Below are 23964 nucleotides of genomic sequence, written 5' to 3' on the forward strand. Positions count from 1 at the left end.
ATATTGTACACATGCAGAATGAACTCGTTTTAATGAAACCTTTGTAACATGTGTGTACGTACGCTGCATGTGGCCCACACGGATTGAGGCAGGAAATGTGGTTTGAGGCTTACAGCTATGACATGAAACAGAGTTAAGTCAGTCAGTCAGTGGGCTGGTGGTTGCACCATTGTCTCGGTTCTTATGAAGGACGATTGGTGGTATCTGTGACGAGAGGCAAAGTCTGCATTTTCCTCCGTCAGCTGCTTGGTTTTCAGCCCGACCCCGGACAGAGAGGGGGTGACTACGATCTCATCCTGAGGGGACACTTTCCCCCTGAAGACAGGAAGAGAAATAGGCTTTAGGGACATAGGAAATGATGCATAACAGGACAAATATGTAGATCACATTTCTTAGTAATACAACAATTAATTGATTAAGTCAGGCATTTACTTTTTATTTAGTTCCTTTATAAATGATCTGGACAGATAACTTAGACATTCTTATGATGGATTGCATTTTAATGTCTTATTTGTCCTACAAGCAGTCATTATAACTTGATTATTTACTGATCATTATGTATCATAGCAACCACACAATACCTGCAAATGCTTTTCAACGACGACTTGAGCCACACGAAAAAGCTGAATCGAGCTGCAATACCTGCAAATAAATCAAAATCAAAACTTATCTGGAGAAATTAGCTCAATGGGTTGGTTATTTAAAAAACTAGCCTCAGTTAAACCATTAAAAACACATGCCATCAGACATAGATTTACATTTTCTGAGTGTATTGTGTCACAATTTGAAGTTGTAACAGTGCACAGAGGAGTGGTTACGCACAGCATCACATTGACCACCTGTGGGACAAGTGTTTAACACTTGCAGAGCTTGTGCTCAGAAATGTTGTGAGTCAGACAGCCATGACACGCTGCACTGTGGTGAGTTTATTGCACAGATGCTGCTGGGTGTCTCATCCAGCTATTCTAGAAATCCTAAGCCACAACAGCTGTCAGCCTGCCAGGCAAAAAGAGTGCAAGTGATACTCCCAGAAAAGTGCCAGTGAACGTTACCAGGTCACATTACAACCGAGCGCGGGGTGACACATGTAAATGCTTAAAAAGGTAAATAGCACATCAAGAGGTCTATTGTTGAACATAATGGGATCATCTAGAGCTAAATATATACACAGCAAAAAACAAAAAATGAGGCGTAAAAGTAGGCCCCGACTGGTTTTATTTTTTGAAAGTAGCTCTCATCCTAAAAAAGGTTGGTGACCCCTGATCTATTCTAGATGATGTAAACATCGTGATTCAGCTCTTTTTTTTTTTACATCTACAGACTACTCATACTTTTATACAAGTCCTAAGACATTCAAATACTTAGAAAGCTATTCTTTTTTTTTTTTTAATTGCTTTCATTATCTGAGGTTATATTGTCAGTTAAAAGAATATCCTATTCTTCCTTAGAAAAACAAATGCTAGCCTTTACAATAAATGTAACTCATGCCAGCCTGAGTCAATTGTATTTCTACAATTGGAACAGGCATATGGATTGGCTCTGGTCTGTGTAAGTTCATTGATTGCATCATATCAAACCCGAGCTGCACTGACTGCCACAATCTATCAGACACAAAATGGACTAGGCCACAAGAGCAGGCTAACATTAGCTATGTGTGCAGAGTTAAGTGCTGCCTGGTATACAGTGTCAAAAAGCTTTATTACAATCCATGTTCTATTGAAGTTCTAGTCTGGCATACAAAGCTGGAAAATGCTGCACATGTGCAGGTGGTTTATATGAGAAAGACACAGGAAATCCCCACAATATGTAAGCACAGCATTTCATCATCTTGTACTTTCCATCCATATTGCATATGCTTTTTATCTGGGACAGTCCAAATCAGGACACATGGTCTCTATGACAGGACCTCTCATCAAGTTAAGCTAAATGTGTCTAAACAGGAAATGAACTGAAGGAAATCACCTATAGGTAGTCCAGGACTCACTTTCCCGATGTAGAAGAAGAGCAGCAAGGCTAAGACTATGTTTGCTAAGGCATAAGCCCATTGAATAACAAACATAATCAATATGGAGCTCAATGCCTGAAAGAAAAAACATATAATAACTTAATAATTAATATGATCTTATATTCTACCATAACAACAAATGAAAAAGGGCGTTTACGAACCCCGATTAGAGCGACCCAGTGGTTGCAGAATTTCGCATATAACGAATCCTGCATGGGTTTGATTTCAACGCTCTGCTGCTCCGCTTTACCTCCGGCAACTGAAAGATTAAATATAGGGTCAGGTTGCTTAAAACACACAAGACTAACACTGAACTCTATGAGCTGATCACCTGGGCTGTGATGGGGAGGGTCACCAGCTGACTCCTGTGGCTCTTCTCCAGCCTCCTCACGTGGAGCAGAACTCATCTCCTGTACGTTCTCCTCAGGGAACATATTCCTGTTTAGGTCCAATCCAAAGCTGTCCATCAGCATCTGCTTAGGAGTGACTGGAGCTTTTCTGCCTTTGCATCTACTGCTCAGCTCTTGCATGGAGGAGGTCTTCTCAGCCACAGCATCAACATTTGACACAGGGGGAAATATCTGGTCCATGTCCTTGGTAAACTCCAGCAGAGTGCCTTTCATCCGCTGCGGACTCTCCCCTCCACTCCCATAGCTCGGAAGAGATTCCTCGATCAGAGGCCTGGAGCTCTGCCTGGTTGACCCACACCCGTATCTTTTGGCGGGGGCTATGGTATCCCTCTTCTCTTTACTCTGAAGCTGGTAGGTCATGGCCACACTGAAGTAGGAGTAGTCGATGAAGCTGTAGGTGAGCATGAAGTTTATGGAGACGATCGGAGCCAGCACGTTGACCTGACCGATGAAAATGAAGGCCATGGTGAGCAGACTGGTCAGACAGATAGCAGCCACGGGAGTCCTGTTAGGGCCTACCTGTGGGAGAGAGAGAGGGACACAACAATGATGTCAAACAATGAAAAAACGCAATAATAGAAACAAGAAATGTGGGGAAATGTAAACTGAGTGTCCAATGGTGGTCTGGTGGGACAGGAATAGGATTATAAGATGAGAAAATAGTTTCCTTTAGGCTTTAATTGTATTTCTGCTGTTTGTATTATTATAATGGTTTCATTATTTTGTGGTGCCTTATTTATGCATGTTAAGGAAACAATGAAAAATACGTTTTTTATTAAGTCAAAAAATGTTCTAGAGATGCATCCGTCACATAGAAAATGGTTGCTTTGTAAAAATCAACATGCTTTGTGTCACATTCCGTACATAGGATATCGTCTTAATTCTCCAGATTGAGACACTGTAGTATTAGAACTTCAACCTGTTGCCCCAAAAACACTTAAGTATAGGCATACTAGGGACAAACAGCCACCTAGAGGGACATCTGAACTTAAAGTTATATTTGAGAAGTATAAAACCAAACCAGTAGAGTTTAGTAATTGTTTTAACATGTGATTTGCTAACCAGCTTGCTTTTACATCCCAGGTCCTAACACACAGTTGAAGGAGCACCGCTGTGCGCCTGGCGGGCCTCCAGAGCACACATCGGAGCGGGGCCCTGCCCGCCGCCCTTCCTGCGTTTGTTCTGAAGCTTTGATTTGGGCCAAGATGTCTAGGGCCTCATTCCAGCCCGCTGAGAGAGGTCAGACACCGCTGCCACCCAGGGAAGTCTGAGGAAAACTGGGGTGGACGGGGTCAGGATGTCAACGTGACCGAGAGTGTGTGTGTGAGTGTGTGTTGTGTAACAGAAGTAAGTCTCGACTATTGGCTGTTATGCAGTCAGTAAACTCACTTCTATGGAGTGGAGTCTGCACTCTATAGTTAGGCAGTCCTGTCACTGTTTCCTGTTGAGTACACCCACCACACCCCCCTGCACATCCAGACTACACACACTCATTAGCAGTGGTGGAGGAGGTACACAGATGCTCTACTTACTCTAAGTGTGTGTACTAATACTAGACTTATATACTAAAGTACAAATGACATGTCTGCATTGTTAAATTAAGTATAATCAGGAAATTAAATGTACTTGTTGTAATGTTTTAAAAGTATATTTCTAAGATCAATAAATGCACTTTGACGATTACATTATATTGTTTTAAAAGGCTGTGCAGCCATCAATCTTCTTCAGTGTGCATCTATACTTTTGAGAGACACTGCTTCACATAGATTTCATGACTTCATGACTCTAAAACTAGGAAAATCTCACCCCCTAATCCCACCAGTAGCGTCTGCGCTGCGTTGCGCTGCGTTGCGCTGCGCTGCGTTGCGTTGCGCTGCGGCTGCGGCATTTTTAGCAATCGCGGCCACTCTAGTCAATGGGTGCTATTCCACCAGACACGCTGCACATTGTACCATTCCTTTATTAGTTGGTCTTTGTTTTCCGATCTAATGCATCGCAGGCCACTTAGACTTTTGGCCTATTATGTGTGCAAATTAGTGCTACGACTAATATGTCACTCAGGTAGGAAGATGTCCAAATTCCAGCCAGACACTACAGGCAAGAACATCCCCTTTTCAATGCTATTCACCTGTGATGTCTCCCCTTAGAAGTGTGGGTTTATGCTGATGTCGGAGCTGCTTACTTCGATCATCCCTTTACTGCAATCATGTAAACAGCTAACGTAAATGTGACAATTTAAAAAGGTAACGTTTTGCTTCAAATAAGTAAACTTAATGGTGCATATAAGTACACTCTCACTTGATAATTTGCATTGACATCAGGGTGACTGTAGCTTATATCTTTCACTGTACTGTTCATGTCCAGACATCCCTCCCTGTATGGTTCCATCCATCCACCTACCCCTCTTCCCAGGAAGGCCAGAGCGGGGATGACCCTCTCCTGGGCGATGCACTGGAGGATCCTGGGTGCTGCGTACAGGCCGCCCATGCAGGAAGCCAGGGAGGAGATGTAGAGGCCCAGCAGAAAGAGGAAGCCCACCAAGGAGACCTGGAGGAAGAAGGAAAACAAACAGAGGGTGGAAGAGGATGGGGTGGGGTCGAGAGCTCACAACAGCTACACCCAGTTCGGTTCCGCTGCAGCCAGCCCCTTGTGAAAACAATGAGAGCTAACCGCTGATAAAGAAGTCAAGGATGTTAAAAAGAGTACGTGATGGGTTAAAGTTAAATCAAATATTATTGGGAGAGGAAGTTTGTACACAACAACTTTTGATCTAGAGTCTACTAAACTCTGGTAATGTGAATGTAAATAATACTGAATCACACGTCATACATTTTGACTCGTCTGTTGATGATTATCATAACCAGCCTTGAGGCTTCACCGCCACTAACTGGCCTGCTGTGAAGCTGTGCACTCTAATCAGCTGTGGGGCGTTCTGAGTATGTTCCTAACAGTGTTAGGAAAAGTGCACAGTGCGAAGTGGACTGTGTGTTAGTATGTTTCCGACATTGGACTACTTGTCAGATTGTGAAAGTGCACTTAAGTGCTCAAGGCAACAAGTGGGGGTATTGGGACGGGCAAAGTATTTTTCATATATTTTAACCTGGGTTTTCAGCTTGAGTCAAGAACATTCATTTAGTCAGAACCTGAACTATAACCACGTCAACAAAGTGAGGCATCGTGGGGAATCCCCTCACCTCAGCCCTTCTGATGCCTCTCTGACGGGGCAGAATGGAAACAAAGACTGTGGGGGGGGGTTTACCTTTTCTGCTATCAAGAAGTCATAGCGCAGAGCTTCTCTGGTGCAGATGGCCCCCAGAAGGAAGACAAAGACCAGATACAGGAACCACCTGTGGGTCAGCAACAGTACATCACACAGGATTATTAACCACAGCGGCTCTCTCACTATTAATAGAGGGATTGTGTAATCAAGCAGTGTGTGATAGGGCGCACGCTTGATCTCTCCAGTGGATATGGAAAAAATGCCCCTTTTTGATAGAAGATACCACAGAAAGGGATCTGAGAGAAACATTTGGAAAGTACCACCTAGGATGATTCTTACCTTGAGGAATAGACTCCACAAATTAAAACTATCATTGTAGTATGACATGAAGTTAACATTTATTAAGATAACCATTTTTATGTCGTGACATGTTGATTAACAGCTTCACATTTTGCCACAGCTTTCTCTGTAGCTCAGTGTTAATGATTCTACAGTTTTCAGTCTGTGCACTTCGTGGTGCTAATTTTACAATAATAAAATGCACCACAAAGTGTGTGTGTGTGTGTGTGTGTGTGTGTGTGTGTGTGTGTGTGTGTGTGTGTGTGTGTGTGTGTGTGTGTGTGGTCCTACGAGGTGAAGACAGCTGCCAGTGTTCCCACAGGGATGTTGTGTTCAGGCCGCTGAAGGTCTGAGCTCATGTTGAAACCTGCCATGACCCCTACAGACGCACACACACAAACCATAAACATGAATAACACATACCGTACAATACACATTTATTTTCACACTGCCTTTAATTGCAAAACAAATGAAAAGTGGGACCGATTCTTGACAGTCAAAGGTCAAATAATGTGTTTCTTATACATACTTCACATATACCATGCAAAGTGTAAGTGTGTTACTGCACGTTTTCACAATATTAGATTAAAAAGAGATGATGGGGTCAGCCTCACCTGTAGCAGCAGGGAAGAAGACCCCAAACACGGTGAAGAAGCTTTCTCCTGAGGTGTAGTCTGGCATTGTGTTGCTGCTGAGCAGCCTGGGTGAATAACCAATGAAACCATGTTCTGAGGAAGAAGACAACACACAAGTACTGTAAGTACTGAATCTTTATTGGATTAACTGTCCAAGGTATCAACAGTACACATTTGTTAACAGAAGACATCATGTCCTTTTAAGTAACTTGTTTGATTGATCTTGAAATTAACTGGCCAATGGGCATGATATGTTTCTATAAATCGAAAAGCTTTTGGTTTTTAAACTTTTCTCGAATTCATATACATGACAGAAGATGTATTTATTTTTTTTAAATGTCCCAAAAATACCTTCAATCAATCAATCAATGTTTATTTATATAGCCCAATATCACAAGTTACATTTGTCTCAGTGGTCTTCACAGTTTGTGCAGAATATCAGTATGACAATACGACACCCTCTGTCCTTAGACCCTCACATCGTACAAGGAAAAACTTCCGAAGAAAACCCACAGTTTAAAGGGAAAAATGGGAGAAACCTCAGGGAGAGCAACAGAGGAGGGATCTCTCTCCCAGGACGAACAGACGTGCAATAGATGCCGTGTGTAAATTGAAGAGATAATACATTTTACAGCGTAGGTAGACCAAATGTTTGGAAAGACCAAATGTTTGGAAATGCATGTGTCTATAATAAGAAGATGAATCCACGAGGATGTCAGCAATCCTGTGGGAGCCATCAGGGAAGTGAATGCATCCACAAATTGCAGATGGTCCAGTCTCATCTGCAATATATGATTGAATTGTTAAGACTGAATGCTTTAGATTTAACATAACATTCTGATAAGACAAAGGACAAACAGACAAAAAACATAACCCCCCAAATGGCCAGTGTTATAGGCTGCAGGCGGGACGCTGTATTGCATCCTGCAGCCACAGTATGATTTAAAAGTTATCATTACAGTGGTGTTTTTATTTGCTTGATTTCATTTTCTTCCTTGTTAAGTGATTAATGGAGAGTTGTTGCACTGCACTTCTTGGAAAAGTTGAGACTGAGTGGAAATGTAAACACATCATGTCTGCACCGGAGATTTTCCCAGGAAAGACCTACAGTGTCAGACACAACGATTTTAAAACCATATCTTTGATAGGTTCTTAAAAATATTGCATTTTTCAAGTATTAGTTAGAGGTTTTATAAATGAAACTTCATGTTTATGTTCATATTTAACTTTTTATACTCCCCCAAATGTGGTGCAGCACTACCTGATCTCAGATTTTGTGACTTTAATTTGTAACAATAGGTAGTTTGACACTTGTGAAAGTATGCAGCCTAAGTCATGGTCAGTGAGTTCAGTGTCAGGTCTTTGTTTGTCGAACGTGCAGGAGGAGATTGTTCTGCATTGCGGGGGCCATTTAAACCACACGGGCTGAAGGGCAGGCCCATGTTACAACACCGGACATTTCCCCCTTGGTTATCTTGCGATGGGAAAGAATGTGTTCTCTCAGATTAATGACATGTTTATCCAAAAGGAAGTCGCCACCCTTTTCAGAAGCTCAGCGGCTTCCAAGTTTGTGTAAAAGAATGAGAGTGAGCAAGAGAGGGAGACAGAGAGAAGAGAGGGACTTGTTTAACACAAAAGCCAAAAACATAAGGTCTGAAAAAATCACTAACTACAAATGCACATGTTCAGCAGGAGAAGAATTTAAGGAGGCCGTAAAAACCGACAACAAATGGAACAAGGTGCCCAGACTCGTGTTCACCCTGTGACCCTGTGAGACCGCCCTCTGTCCAAACAGCCAGAACAGATCCAGGGCATTCAGGGTTCAAGTCTGCATCAGCCATATTACAACATGCACTCCAGCATCCAACCATGCTTAACTCTCTGACTGCTCAGTTGAGTTTGTTGGAAAACTATGAACACAAAATGCATTGCTTGGATACACTTCCAGAGTACAGTATAAACAAACTTGTTTTTCACAAACTTTGGTGAAAGTTATTTAAAATCATACAGCAAAACAAAATGCCAACTAACATGTAGACTGTAAATTCGACATGGTTAATCACATTGTTAACTATGATGAACTGATCATTCAGAAAAGCACTGTTGGAAACAAAACAAAAGCATTGCCTTGGTCCGTGTACAAACAGCAGAATATATGTAGATGGCAGTGTACATATATTTTGCACAGCAACCATTGTTTTTTTTGTTTATTTCAATGTCTGTTGGTTTATGGTAATTTGATGAAGGATACAGCCTCACTGAGATGGTTGGAAAAACTGTGAGTAAAACAACAGCTATTAGGGATTTCACTTTTTATATCTTATATTACAAAACAACTACCAGTGATGTGGGCCTACCTTAGTATGAATACAAAACATCAGTCTGCTCTAGGGAGGCCTACAGAGCAATAAAGATCTCAGAAAGCTGTGGTGACAGCAATCATATTACAGTATCATATTGTCTGAAGAACAAGTGTATATGCAGAGTGGGGCTCCTCTCTGAACTCAGCATTCCTCTGATGCAGACAGGAATGTGTAGTCAGATTTCACGAGGCCTCTCCCACACTGACCAGTATAAAGTGTTGTGCACGGAGCGCAGAGGTGGAGCAGGTCCCACTGGGATGATTGAGAGCTATATATTATAGAGTTGGATAGTGGGGAGATGGTGTGGCGCTCTCTGGGGGAGCAACAGGCCTCAGATCTCAGTTTCGGCCTTCTCTCTTTGTCATTTTCCAAAAATGTGGGTGAGCCTGGTTAACACCCTAAACCCCAGATCATAGCAGCACATTACGACTTCCTGTTCTGTTGGGAATAGGCTGCAACTAAAGGGACTGGGTGAGGTTGGATTGCATGTGTGCACCACATTCAGAAGGATTTGTGGTTGAGTTATTCTGCTGCAGAGACAATGTGTTGGCAGTGTAACTAACCCAAGCTAAATCATTTACGACACAAATACTACAATTTGAAATGAATTCTCCTCCCATCAGGGACGATAAAGCACTATTTTTAAAGTCCACCTGTCTCAGTGCTGCAGGAAGGACTTGTCATTATCAGTCCCTTAACAGATCCTTAAGGCGGGGAAATGTGGAAGCGAGGTCAGCCTACAGGTTAAAGTTCATGTTCATACAACACCCCTAAAGACTTCTACACATGAGTCGTCAGCTTCACATGTTCAAAAATAATGTTCAAGAGCTTTTGACAGAATAAGGTATGAGGTCTACTGGTTGAAATTTCACGCCCATCCAAATAACAAAAATGTTGATTTTCCTAGCTGTTGATGCTCACAAACCCTAGTAATATAGTATTTTCCTTCAAATGTATTTGCTGTTGATGTTCAAGAGCCACAAAATCAGGGAAATATAATCCTCGACACAAAATGAAAATGTCTGTAAAATGTAAAATAAACACTAAAAAGGCCAGGGTGAAATCTTCAAGCACCTCATATTTGTCTGCCACAATCCCAACACTAAATGTATTATATTTAAAAACAGAACATTTTCAAGTTAAGGAAGCTGAAACCACTGAAGGTTTGAGCTTTTTGCTTGAAAAACACCTTTAAACCACTCATCTATTAATTGTCTAATCATAAAGCCATTAATTATACTATTTCAGATCATGAACACAGACATTTTTTGAAAGCAACATTTGCCAACAAGCCAGTATCCCAGCGTGCTGTTGATATATAAGGTCAATTGGAAAACATGAAATGAATGGGAGTGATGTACCAGAGTGAACATAAGTGGACGTCTTATCAAACTGTGACCACATGATTTTGGTGGTGGCTCCTTTTCTTCAGGACGGGCCTCCAGATTCAGTGAGGGCAGTCAATCTGGGCTGTTTCATCCAGCTAGGGGACCTGCTGGTGCTCTACCAGCCATGAGGTCACCACAACTCACACAGAAGCTCTTAATTGGAAAAACCTGGAAAAACCATTATGCCTGCTACTCCCTCAAAACTTCTGCAAACCAGCCTACTGTAATACTGTATGAAGACGGCTGGAGGTTGGGAGTGGTGGACAAGTTCAGGTTAGGGGTCCTTGTGGTTTGCTATAGGAAAAGGCAACACAATATATTATTATTTATTTTTTAATCGTGTGCACTTTAGGTTACCTTTTTCAGTTTCTGCTTGTATCTAAGTAATAGGGTCTATTTTATGTCCTATTCATAAAAAAACAGGATTAACTCCTGGAACACTTTTCTCTTCCCACTGGACAGGACGTTGATAATCAGTGAGAACAGGAAATGTGGGGAAGGACTTCCTGACGGCCAGCAAAAGAATACAATCTACTCAAAAAGGCAACATTTCCTCACCACAAAAGAAAAAAAGAAGGAAAAAAAGTATTCTCAGTAAACACACTGCCGGTCTTAGAGTTTGCTCAGGCTTCACGAAAACAACACTATCTATTTTCTAACTAAAGCAAGAAGCCTCTGAAGGCAGGGAAAGTATCTTTGGAGAAAACGAGTAAACTGACAAAACTGGGTAAAATCTGTATCAAAAAGATTTGAACTCAAACACCATCCTTCTTAGAAAATGATAAATGATACTACAGCTACACCTGCTGGCCTCAACAGGTCACTGCCACTCACCACTCAAGTGAACAAACAGTCAGTGTTCCCCAATATTTCCAGCAGGCTTTGGAGGTTGAGCAAAATGATCAACATCTCTCCATAACATGACTTGACTCATATTGTTTCAAACAGTAAAAATGCTGTGGAAACTATAAAACAAGGAGCTAAGAGGAATTTGACATCAACTCAAAAAATATGCGTTTGAATTGATAGGATTTTCTTATTTTACTTATGTGTATGCTGTTCTTTCCAAAGAATTCTTGCTAACCTGAATGTTTGTAGCCTTTGGAGCACTATTGTTTCTTCATCGCTCCCTAAACAGACAATTCATCAACCTTTCTGCAGTAGACATTTAAACATGTTATGCCAGAAAAACACAGTGGAACTAATAACATTAAACTTCCTAATTGACTTAAATAGCAATGTGTTTTTCCTGATATGGTAACTGCTGTTGAGATTTTTCAATGGTATTTTCTGATGACTTGGCTACTCGGTTAATGATGTTAACATGTCCTGGAAGTGCTTCTGATTGTAAGTGTCTACTACATGATTAATTGTAGCATGGCTAAATAATGCTTCAAAGGCTCTTATATAAATAATATTAGAAGACACAAAACATGGATACTGATTTAACTTTCTCACGATCCCTGTTAGCTTTTCACTTTACCCTTCTAATGTGAATATATCCACATCCCTACCTGGGTCAAGGTGCGTGAAGGTGCCGATCACAAAGTCCAGTGTGGAGATGGCCAGCACGGCCAGCAGCAGCAGCTGGAGACGAACGATCCACTTGACACCGGCCAGGTTGATTCCCAGCAGTGCCAGCAGCACTACCGCTGACATGCCGCGCACCGCCCACTGACTCTGCAGACCCAGCAGCTCCGCCACTGACTCGGAGAAACCTGTGATGTACATGGCTCCAGCTACGCACTGCAAGATGGGACGCAGCATGAGAGATAAGAGAGCATAAGAACATGTCACCATCTAGGCTTTTCAAAATAGGACTAATAAATACCAACACATAATGGAAATGCAAGAAAGAGATGGGCACATTTGTACAGCTCATATGGGAATGATCAATGGTCAACCTGTTTTGGCAAAGCATGTTGGAATTCTTAGAGGCATGGGTAAGGCAAGGCAAGGCAAGTTTATTTATATAGCACATTTCAACACAAGGCAATTCAAAGTACTTACAAAAATGAAAGACATTAATAGCATTAAGAAACATATTATAAAATGATATCTAAAAAGCAATGATATCAAATGGCATTTAAAAACACTCATTTAAAAGCAAAGATACATGAATCACAGTTACAGTGCAGTGTGAGATACACACATCTGAACGAACCCCCCTTTGGAAAATTATAATCTGACCCCATGATACCTTTTAGTTTTCGCCGAAACTATTCCTCTTTTTTATTTTTAAATGCACATAGTTAAGATTACTTTGTCTTTCTATGACTTTTTTGGTATCCTCCGTGAACCAGGGTCTTGAAACCAAAACTAATTGCTGTACCCCATGGTACCTTTTTAGTTTTCACCAAAACTATTCCTCTTTTCTTTAAATGCACATTAGCTAAGTTTAAGTTGTCTTTTCTAGGACTTTTTTGGTGTCCTCCACAAACCACGGTCTTGAAACCAAAACGGCACACGTAGGGGACTTTAACCACCTACGAGGGGACTTTAACCCCAATAATGACTTTAACTACCTTTGGGGGGACAAGGCAATTCAAAGTGCTTTACAAAAATGAAAGACATTAAGAAAATGCCATTTAAAAAGCAAAGATAATAAAAGTTACAGTGCAGTTTAAGATATGAATATATCACTTAAAAGCAGCGGCAAAAAGAAAAGTCTTCAGCCTGGATTTAAAAGTAGTCAGAGTTGTAGCGGACCTGCAGGTTTCTGGTAGTTTGTTCCAGATATTTGGAGCATAATAACTGAACGCTGCTTTACCATGTTTAGTTCTGACTCTGGGGACAGGAAGCTGACCAGTCCCTGAAGACCTGAGAGATCTGGATGGTTCATAATTTAGCAGGTCAGAAATGTATTTTGGGCCTAAACCATTCAAAGCTTTATAAACCAGCAGCAATATTTTTCAAATAAATTCTTTGACACACAGGAAGCCAGGGTAAAGACTTCAGAACAGGAGTGATGTGATCCACTTGTCAGCGAGGACTCGAGCAGCGGCGTTCTGAATTAGCTGCAGCTTTCTAATAGATTTTTTAGTGAGACCTGTGAAGACACCATTGCAGTAGTCGAGTCTACTGAAGATAAAAGCATGGACAAGTTTTTCCAAATCCTGCTGTGACATTAGTCTTTTAATCCTAGATATATTCTTTAGGTGATAGTAGGCTGATTTAGTAACTGTTTTAATGTGACTGTTGAAACTCAGCTCAGAGTCCATGGGTGTTTCTCAATCGCGAGGATGCTGGCTTGGTAGTCGCGTACTTCCAAGTCACTTCCTTCAGAAACGAAGCAAGTATGCTTTCAAGCCACGGCTTCGGAAAACGAAGAAGAATGGAACAGGCTAACAAATGTGCCACTCTCTCTAACGGTTTCAACATAAACTGTACCGAAAATAAATACCTATCTAATTATGAACTTGCTTTACTTTCACGGAACACATTTTTGGTGATAACAAACAAATGTAACAAAGTAACATATTTACCAACACATGTTCTACACCACTATACTTACATTTAAATGTGTGCTGCATCGGTTCAGCAATTCTCCACAAGGGTTTTTGAAATTGGTCCGTGCGCAAAGCATTGTGGGGATTTTATGGACGCGAAGTCTACCCATGTGCAGCCTCGAAATTTCCCCCAAAACCAAGGACGTGGCCTCGGTGGAATTCCAAGTATGCTGGAGATTGGAACAGTCCTTCGGCGGCACTCGATGACGTAGCATCCTTTAAATATTGGCTTGGAAGCCAGAATCCTCGAGATTGAGAAACGGCCCATGACTACACCTAGATTTCTGGCTCTCTGTTGTTTTGAACATTGCAGACTGAAGCTCAGCGCTAACTTTTATATGTTCTACCTTGGCTCCAAAAACCATTACCTCAGTTTTATCTTTGTTTAATTGGAGAAAGTTCTGACACATCCAGTCATTGATTTGTTCAATGCACTTACTCAGTGTTTTAATTGGAGAATAGTCTCCTGGTGAAATGGTTATGTAAATCTGTGTGTCATCCGCATAGCTACTGTATGGTAACTTATTTTGTTGTTTTTCATTATCTGAGCCAGTGGTAGCATGTAGATGTTAAAGAGAAGAGGCCCCAAGATGGAGCCTTGAGGAACCCCACATGTCATATTTGTCAACTCAGATGGGTATTTACCTATAGAAACAAAGTTGTTTCTGTCCTTTAAGTAGGATTCAAACTAATTTAGAACTGTAGCCGAAAGTCCCACCCAGTTTTCTAGTCGGTCTAGTAATATGTTGTGGTCAACAGTGTCAAACACAGCACTGAGATCTAATAATACTAACACTGAAGTTCTGCCATTGTCTGTGTTTAAGTGGATGTCATTGAAGACCTTTACAAGAGCAGTCTCAGTGCTGTGGTTTGGTCGAAAGCCTGACTGGAACACATTGAAACAGTTATTTAAATGCAAGAAATTACTCAACTTTTGAAAAACAACTTTTTCAATGATTTTACCTAGAAATGGCAGGTTTGATATGGGCCTGTAATTGTTCATTACTGAAGCATCTAGATTATTCTTTTTTAAGAGCGGTTTGATGACTGCAGTTTTAAGGGCACCTGAGTGAAGAGACTTGTTTACTATATGAAGTAGATCTGAGGCCATGAAATGAAAAACATTTTTGAAAAATCCTGTTGGAATAATATCAAGGCAGCAAGAGGAAGATTTCAGAAGTTGTATAATGTCCTCAAGGTTTTTATCATTAATCTGATGCAATTGTGTCATGGTGTTTGAATTGATTTGAAGTGGACACAGGGACAAAACATTTGTTGCACCTGATGCAGAGGCACTGACTGCTTGTCTAATTTTCTGAATTTTGTCAGTGAAGAAGGAGACAAATTCATTGCAGGCCCTGGTGGATAGAAATTCAGAGGCTACTGACACTGGGGGGTTTGTCAGTCTGTCAACGGTAGCAAACAAGGCACGTGCGTTGTTTTTGGCAATGATGTCAGAGAAGAAAGACTGTCGTGCAATTTTCAATTATAAATTATAAAAGCCAAGTCTCTCTTTATAGATTTCAAAGTGAACCTGGAGATTTGTTTTTTTCTCCACCTGCGTTCAGCTTTTCGACACTCTCTTTTTTCTGTTTTCACACTCATGGCCTTTCTCCATGGAGACATTTTCTTGCCAGTCACTTCCTTTACCCTAGTTGGAGCAATGGAATCTATAATCTTTTTAATTTTGGAATTAAAATGATCTACTAGCTCATTTACTGAGATGTTAGTAGGGGCAAGTGTGGAAAAAAAATTCTGAGTAAACATTTCCCTAGTATTTTCAGTTAAATATCGCTTTGATGTTACCTATTTTTGTGAACAGAAATAGAGCTCTCAAAGAAAACAGAGGAATGATCAGAGAGTGCAACATCAGTCACCACAACCTTAGAGATATTTAGACCCTTTGAGATAATTAAGTCCAGAGTGTGCCCCTTATTGTGCGTGGGCTCCGTCACATGCTGAGTCAGTCCATAGCTATCAAGAACACAAAACAGTTCTTTAGCCCCTCTGTCCTGGGGGTTGTCAACATGGATGTTAAAATCACCAACAATGACTAGACGGTCAAAGTCAATACACACTATAGACAGCAGTTCAGTAAAGTCATCAAAAAAGCTTGCACAGTATTTGGGTGGTCTATAGATATTTAGGAACAGAGCTCGAGAGGAGCATTTCAGCTGAAGGGCCACATATTCAAAAGAAGCAAAGTTGCCATAAGATGTCTTCCTGCATTGAATGGAATCATTGAACAAAATAGCAACTCCACCTCCTCTCTTATGCATTCTTTCCTGACTCATAAAACTAAAGTTGGGAGGTGTTGATTCGATAAGAACAGCTGCACTGTTATTTTGTTCAATCCAAGTTTCCGTTAAAACATAACATCGAGATTGTGCTCAGTGATAAAATCAATGGTTAAAAACGTTTTTTCTACCAATGACCTGACATTTAATAAAGCTAGTTTAAGTTTGTTAAATACACTATCAGTCAGATTTTTTAAACTCACACAAACGTTCGAGCGCTTCCTGTTTCTAAGCTGATTCACCGATCTCAATCTATTACCTATCAACACAGATAACGGCAAAGCTACTGGCAGGCAGGGCCCCGGCATGTCCTGGAAAGAGTTGAGAGTGCCATACGCCCTTGAGCCTGGACCCAGCACATATCAGTAAGAGTTTGCTGCATTTTGTACACACACATTCTTATCAGGCTTTGGTGACAGCAGATGGTATCTTGAAGAGGGGGGAGGTGGTTGACGTAGGCACGGTGATGAAGACGGGGGAGATGGTGCGCGTCTCTGTGGGCGTCGTTGAGGGGCGGAGGTAAGGGACATGCTGCCAACCCTGCGTATCGCCTTAATGCGGTCATTGAACTCCAGGAAGGAATTGGTGCCATCCTGTATCTCCTTCATGTGATCTCCAGGAGGGTAGGCGAGGGTGAGTAGAGAGAGCTGTGGGGTGAAGGAAGAGTATCCTCAAAGGTGATAGGGGGGGTGAAGGGCGGTGGAGACTCCTCCATTTGTCTCATAGGTTTCCCATAATCAAGACATTCCTCAGGCGGGTGCAGTGATACAGCTTCAAGGTTTTCTGAGCGATGTGTTGTGTGCAGTAACACATTTTTTACAGTCGGATGTTCAGCCCCAATATGCAGGATCTTCTCAGCCAAGTCAGAGACCATATCCTTGGGAAAACAGAGTACTTTGGTGTTGTCCTTACTACACAGACTTGTTATATCTCTTACAGCAGAGTCACCCACAATCAGAGTTTCAGGCCCAGTCGTTAGCTTTCCCTCTAGCCTTTTATTTTTGGAGTAGCTATTGGTCCTTACCCTGCTGTGTGAAGAGGACAGGTTATCCAGGTCATCAGAAAGAGATCTCCGGTTCTGGGTCAGCGGAGTGTATCTGTTCTGGATAGGCACGTGGTTTAGGAGGATTGTTTGTAGTTCTCCCTTTAGCAGCTTTCCACGGCTGTTTCCTAGTATGAATAGGGGTTGAAGAGGCGCTCTTGCTGGGTGATAACATTGCAGGCCGGTCGCATCACAGATTTCAGAGCGCTGGGCTCTGCCTGTTATTTGTCCTCCCAAATCCCATGGAAATTATGTACTCTTCAGCCTTGCACCCAGAGAGTTCCAGGGAGGACTACCACTTGTAGATATTACCCGGTACACAGCCCTCCTGCTCCTTGGAATCCTTGTAGCTGCTAACTAGCTGTGAGTTAGCATGCCCTTTTCCATTCTTTTGCAACACTGGTAAAGTGGTGTCATTCCAACATAGTCCATTCACTTCCACGTTAAATTCCAACCGCTGCATTTTCATTTCCAACACGGCCATCTTCTGTAGAAGTTTGTGGAAGTCATCTGTAGAGAACGGAGGCATTTTGCTGCTAACTAGCTAAATAGCATGCAGTACCAGGCTTTAGCTGTTGCTAGGCCATGCTACTGTAAGGCTGAGGTCGTCGTAAAAATATTGAAATATGTCTGAAACCCTCCATCTATTTACGAAGAGTAAGTGTCCCAGTGATAAGTTAATGTCCAGGAGCTGCTGCTCGAAGTTATCAGAAAAGAAAAATAGGAAAATCAGCATAAAAAAAGTAAACAGAGGCAAGAGCAAGCAGAAAAGTGTCTGCTTTAGAAATGTTTCATTAAAACTTTCTTTCTTAGGAACATCCTTTCCATTATCCCCACGTTTATGCCTATTAAAACAGATATTCCATAACTGACAAAAAGTGCACATTCAGTTTTAATGGCTGGGATAACCTCAGCTGCCAGAATTATATTGAGACACTGGAAATTACCCACAATCCCAACATTTAACGAATGGAAGACTCTGATGAGCGAAACAGCATCATTATGAGGTTATGTTGGCAAGAATGAGGGGTAGAGGACCTGTGGTTCTAGGAAGTTGGGATGACTTTGTGGAATACCTGACCTCTAACTGGTAGCCTGACTGTTATTCTAATCAAGCATCATTTGTTGTTATTATTTTATGATCGCTGTAGTGTCTGATTGGTAATCTTACACCTTTGTATTTTTCTTTTTTCTTTTAACCAGGTGCACTTAACTAACATGTTTTGTAGCCTGACCTTCCTCTTTCTGTATGCTGTACCATGTATGTTCATAAATAAAAACTTTAATAACAAAAAGAACATGTATCACAGCTCACATCTAATTGGTCTGGATTTGTTTCTCACCTGTCCAAAGATGTAGAGGAGCCCTACTGTGCCCCCGACCCGGCCACCCAGGACGGTGGAGATCATGGAGTAGACTCCTCCACCGCCAACACCGCAGTGCTCACACACTCCGATCCCCGACATCACCACCACTAAGGCAAACAGCACGACCATGGAGACCAGGAACATCCCGAGCAGCACGCCTGTGTTCCCCTGGATGATGATGATGGAGACAAGATGACACAAAATACTATCCCATGTGAAAGTGTTGCACATCTGCAGCATGTAACTCATTAACAGCTTTAAATACAAAATATTTGTACTCAAAAAATCTAGTTACTGTATATAGTCTTTTACTTTAAAATATATTTGTATTGGGGTCTAAAACCAATGAATGAGCAACGCAATCAAGGGAATCTTATCCTTAAAACTCTGGATAATTATTACTTTTTAAAAACATACAGTTAATTGCATATTTATCTTTGCAAGTACAGAATGATAAGGCCAGCACTGCAATTCATGATAAATCTTCTGGGGGATCCAAAAAAAACTTAATCTGCAGCTTTAAATTAAAATATGTATTTTATAATAAAGAACCAAAGCACACTTAGTAAATAATTCAAGCATGCTTGTATCATATTCTCAAATATTTATTTCGTTAATGTCTCTGCACATTTTTCTCATTAACCAAAAATAATTAGTCAATCTTTTGCTTTTAATGTAACGCTCCTGTGTTCAAGCTGTAGGTAAATGTGTGCAAAAATCATTATGTCTTATCTAGGAGAAACTGGAAAGAAAAGTGTTACCCGCATGATATTTGCTTTAAACTCTCTCACACTATTATTTGCAGAGTTAAAACCATATGGTTAGATTTCTGCTTTAGTATAATGGAAAACTAAGGATGATAAATGATGTTCATGTTTGGAAGACATTCTGGTGACACACACTTCACTTTCGCACAATAAGTAGTGAAAGAAGCAAGTAATTTATGAGGAGATTCCTCTCACTCAAGTTACCGTTTTTCTCACATGGCAAACTATGTTTAAGCTGTCAAGTGTAACTCAAATGAATGTAGTAATTAAGATCATAGAGTCTCTGTGCTGAATCCGGAGATGACACATGCACATTAAAGTGTTTGGGATCATCTGATGCAGTGACACACACTTAATGATGGTTGCAGCTAAAAACTCAAATCAAACAGCCTTAACAGAGCTAGAAAGATACATGTAAAGTAGAGCCAAGCCCAAGCTTGAGTCTACAGATTATAAAAGGGAAAATATAAAAATAATTGGTCTTCCAATAGCCACACATAGTTCATTTCTAATTTGAAAAGTCACTATTTATTTGGTTTTCGAAAGCACCTGATTGCACCAGTTGTGCACACTAAACACTTCCAAATGCATTTCAATATAATAATATTGAAAGGGAATTCCTTTAGGGAAGACCATAAAAAAAAAAGCTTACTGAAGGGTTCAATCTTTGGGCAGATTCTTTATTGTTTTCAAAAGATAAAAGTAAAAGAAGGAATTTGGAGGTGGGGGGTTGCTCCAATGGACAACCCTCCCAACATATTACCGATTCATACTTAAAGAAGGTAATCTCTTTTACATTAAGCTGAGGGCAAACTTCATAACTAGATGCAGCTCTAAGAGAACAATAACATTCAGCATACATTCACAAAATGTATGGATTATGGTTAAGATAAAATAAAAAAATGTGTTGCTTTTCTGTTGATTAATAAACAAGAACAATGTGAGTGTGTAGTCAAGCTGTGATTATTTCCTAATATGTAATATAGATAGAAGAACCAAAAGACAAGAAGAAAACAATACTAACCACAAGGAAGCCGGTACGTAGGAATAACACCACACCAAAGATGTTGATCATGCAGGTGGTAAATACTCCATCCCAGGTACCGAAGAGCACCGGCTCCCACACAAACAGCTTGATCCTCCACCAGGGCTGGCTGGACAGCTGCAAGCCCTGCCGAAGACAAACAACAGTCACAGAACTGGCTGGTTTAGTTATCCCAAAATCAACAAGTCAATATATTATTTGAGGAGCAAATACCTGTGCATCTTCATGAAACAGATCATGGATATGTGAGTTGGTGTCAGTAACTCCCCTCTTCAACAGGTCTTTCCTGTCTCCCTCCGGCAGGGTTTCCATTACAACGATTACAACCTATAAATGTGAATAGCTGTGGTAAACTTCAACAGGTGGGCTTTTTTCTTTAAATTAAGCATAGGTGTAATATCACAACATGAAGAAACTCGATTAGGATTTGAATATATTTCAGACAGCTTATTGTTAGAATTAATTAATAAGAGACCACAGCACATTACTTATGGACATGAGTTTTTGTTGAAACTGAAATTGGTCCCGCCTGTCATGGTTAAACAACAAGTGCAGCACGCGGACACCCGGATACACCTGGGTGTGCTCGTGAGGGGGTGAAAAGTTAGGACGATTCTAAGGGCCCGTGACTGACAGGGGCCCCACAAATTGTAGAACATTAAGAAAAACATTTTAAGTAACCTTTCATCAATCATCAATAATTAACATTAATATAAAATTATAGTGATTATGTACTCACTAAACTTACGATTCATTTAACCTTTTTTGTTCGAAAAGTTAATTATCCAAAGCCTCTGTACACCCCCCTCTATTTACATGTAATGGTTTGGTCCTGTCTCCAAACGCTGTGCGGCACCGCATTTTCTAGCAGAGTGAGAGCATGTGAGCAGGGATGCGAGTACTTACGTGTGTACGATGTCTCAACGACTAACAAAGTCAGGCTTTCAAAAAAGAAAAGGAAGGAGAGAAAGACAAGAGAGAGCGACAGTATGTCACCCAGTTTTGATCTGATTTAGCACCACCATCAGGCGTTTTCATTTCCATTTCCGTTTTGTTGTCCATTTACACTTTAATACCCGCTTATTTTGTAGTTGGTATGTATATTTAATTAGAAAATCTGCTGATTATGTTATTTTTTTTGTGATATCATTTTATAAATGATAATATTGGTGTTAATGTTCACTTTATTTTTATTTAAGAGGTCATGTATATTTAAGTTATATTTATTTGGATGTATGCATTCATGTTGAGAATGTTCCATTACAATTTTTTATTAAAAAGGCATGTAGCCTACACCATAAAAGAATACTATTGAGGTCTATTGTCAGGAATGTTAGTGTTATATCAAATAGTGAATTCTACTGCAGCAGAATGTGCAGTCTTCACAGTGTTATATTTTCACCGCTCAGTGTCAATAAATATTGTGCAGTTAGTATTGGACTACAAGATATATGCAAGCATGTAGAGTTATTTAAAGCATAAATTAGTCGGTTGGGTTCTGGAGGTGTGGTTACAGCAATTGTGCTTGGTTTGCGTGGCCTGTGCCTGGTGGTGGGGCCCAATGATATATCTTTTCATGGGGCCCAAAATCCATGGCGGCACCCCTGCTCGTGACAATAGGATCCAGACACTACAGCTAATTCAGTAATTAGCTAGGCTACTATGTTACCACAAGCTAGCTAAAAATAAACAAGATTAAGACCACAGGCCGTAATTTACGGTGAAATACTAGAAAGTATGGGTCATTCTACAGAAAAGGTGGAATCTGGGTGATACAAATCTGCTGAAATATATTCCTTCTAAAAACATCTAAAACCTGTTAAATAGCAATAACTAACTCTTAACTTGATGAATCCACAACAAGTAGAGCTTAAAATATTTTTATTATTTTTATACTTTATACAAAGCTTATTTGTATAGGAATGTCACTGGTGTTACGTGTTACCAGGAAGAAGAGTAACACCAGTGACTGTAACACCAGTGACAATTTGGAGAAAACACTACCATTTTAACAAAATGGCTGCAATGTGTCAGACCAAATATGGCTTCAGTCAATATCACAATACATTTTCCCATTCAAATGTTCACCCCTAGGGTTATGCAATGAGTAACACTAATGACAGACTTGAAAGACGCATGTAACATGTGAAGATAAAATGACACCTTTAACAAACAAAGTAAGAAGTATCTGACTTCCCTTATGTCTTTGTGCACTGCCTCAAATGATCTCTTGTTACAGGAGGCACTTCAGAGACAGTACATTATTTCAAAAATAAAAGCGTTTTGTGTAGCAGTAACACCAATGACGTAATTTTGGGTGACTGACATTTATTTGATATTATTCATAATAATTTGCGTTTTTTTTTTACCATTTAAGTGTTATATTTAATGCTTGTAATGTTATGTAAATATAAATTAGATTTATTTATTGAAAAAAAAATATTTTAAATTAAAACTATAGGCTCCACTTCCATGTATGATCAAAGTGACAAGGCAGTTTCTTGAACTTGACATTTTAAATAAATTGCAATTTACGTATAAAACCATTTTTTATTTATTTAGTACCATTGCAAAGACAATCTCTATTTATTCAATAATGAATGTGAGTATTAGGTCAACGTCATGTATTTTGGTGTCTGCAAAAGTAAGTGACAGCACTTCCACCTTTTCTGTAGAATGACCCACATGCCAACAGCATTGGCATCAAACAGCGGAACATATTGTATTATAACAGTCTTAACTTACTTTTTTTTGTTTAGCTAAACAACCGTTTTTCTTTGCTAAATATATCTTGGGGTAACCTTACTAGTCGTCAGCAAAGAGAGATCGTCATATTAAAAACAAATTAACACATTTTTCAATGTAATGTTTCATTGTGGCCAAATGGAAAATTAAATGGAAATAAAAAGTAAAAAAAATGCTCCAGGTTCTGAGTCACTATTTTTAGTGTTAAATGAGACAAAGACAAAAACGTAACTATGTGGCCAGACAGTAAAACACAACGACTATCTTTTAAATGTTAATGTTGGTGAGTTTAAGCCTTTAATTGAGCAGCAAGCATTCAGTAAAGAAATGTATTACATTTGTATGAGGCAAAAACTGATACTGACAATTATCTTTTTTTTACATTAGGACGTGATGCTCCTCCATTCATGGAGTTTCTCAGCTAACGTTAAACTCAACAGCTGGCTAAACCTACCTTTCAGAGTCCCTTATCTTTCCATGCTAAAAAAAGAGGAATAGTTAGTTATCAACTCGACATACCAGTTCATTGTTCCTCAGAGATGTCTCCAGTCAGTGTAAACAGGACTCCCAGCTCCTCCTGCTGTTAATGTTTGGTGTGAAAACGAAACACAGGCTTCTGGTAACTTTTGATAGCCTACCTCCCATGGTGTGTTGCTGCTTTGCTCCAGGATCCTGTGTTAGTTTTGGCAAGCCCTTCAGCATGTTGACTAATGATTACATAAGTGAAATGCAGGTGCCAGTGCCACTCAATATCCTTAGCATTTTATTTCAGTGGAATTATTCCCTAAAACCTGATTTGGACACTAGATTTGGGGAAAGGAGATTATGGTTT

At 40.2% G+C, this 23964-nt stretch overlaps 1 protein-coding gene across 5 annotated transcripts; it reads right to left on the bottom strand.

Annotated features, from left to right (window-relative positions):
• Positions 1-6: 6 nt before the first annotated feature.
• slc12a8 (solute carrier family 12 member 8) lies at positions 7-23781 on the bottom strand. 5 transcript variants are annotated; one of them, XM_034204075.1, is made up of 13 exons: positions 23652-23781; positions 20601-20714; positions 20367-20513; positions 18552-18743; positions 11875-12106; positions 6589-6702; positions 6266-6353; positions 5675-5762; positions 4816-4962; positions 2167-2934; positions 1963-2080; positions 582-642; positions 7-315 (listed from the first exon to the last, which is right to left on the bottom strand). In XM_034204075.1, the coding sequence occupies exons 2-13, from the start codon at positions 20697-20699 to the stop codon at positions 147-149; spliced, it is 2223 nt and encodes a 740-aa protein (XP_034059966.1). In that variant the 5' UTR covers positions 20700-20714; positions 23652-23781; the 3' UTR covers positions 7-146. The 5 variants fall into 5 exon arrangements, with proteins under 5 accessions (XP_034059966.1, XP_034059968.1, XP_034059967.1 ...); XM_034204077.1 differs by lacking the exon at positions 23652-23781 and having other exon boundaries at positions 1985-2080; positions 2167-2264; positions 2337-2934; positions 20601-20963; XM_034204076.1 differs by lacking the exon at positions 23652-23781 and having other exon boundaries at positions 2167-2264; positions 2337-2934; positions 20601-20961.
• Positions 23782-23964: the final 183 nt, after the last annotated feature.

The sequence above is a fragment of the Gymnodraco acuticeps genome, unplaced genomic scaffold (genome assembly GCF_902827175.1).
Source record: "Gymnodraco acuticeps unplaced genomic scaffold, fGymAcu1.1, whole genome shotgun sequence".
NCBI classification, from domain to species: Eukaryota; Metazoa; Chordata; class Actinopteri; order Perciformes; family Bathydraconidae; genus Gymnodraco; species Gymnodraco acuticeps.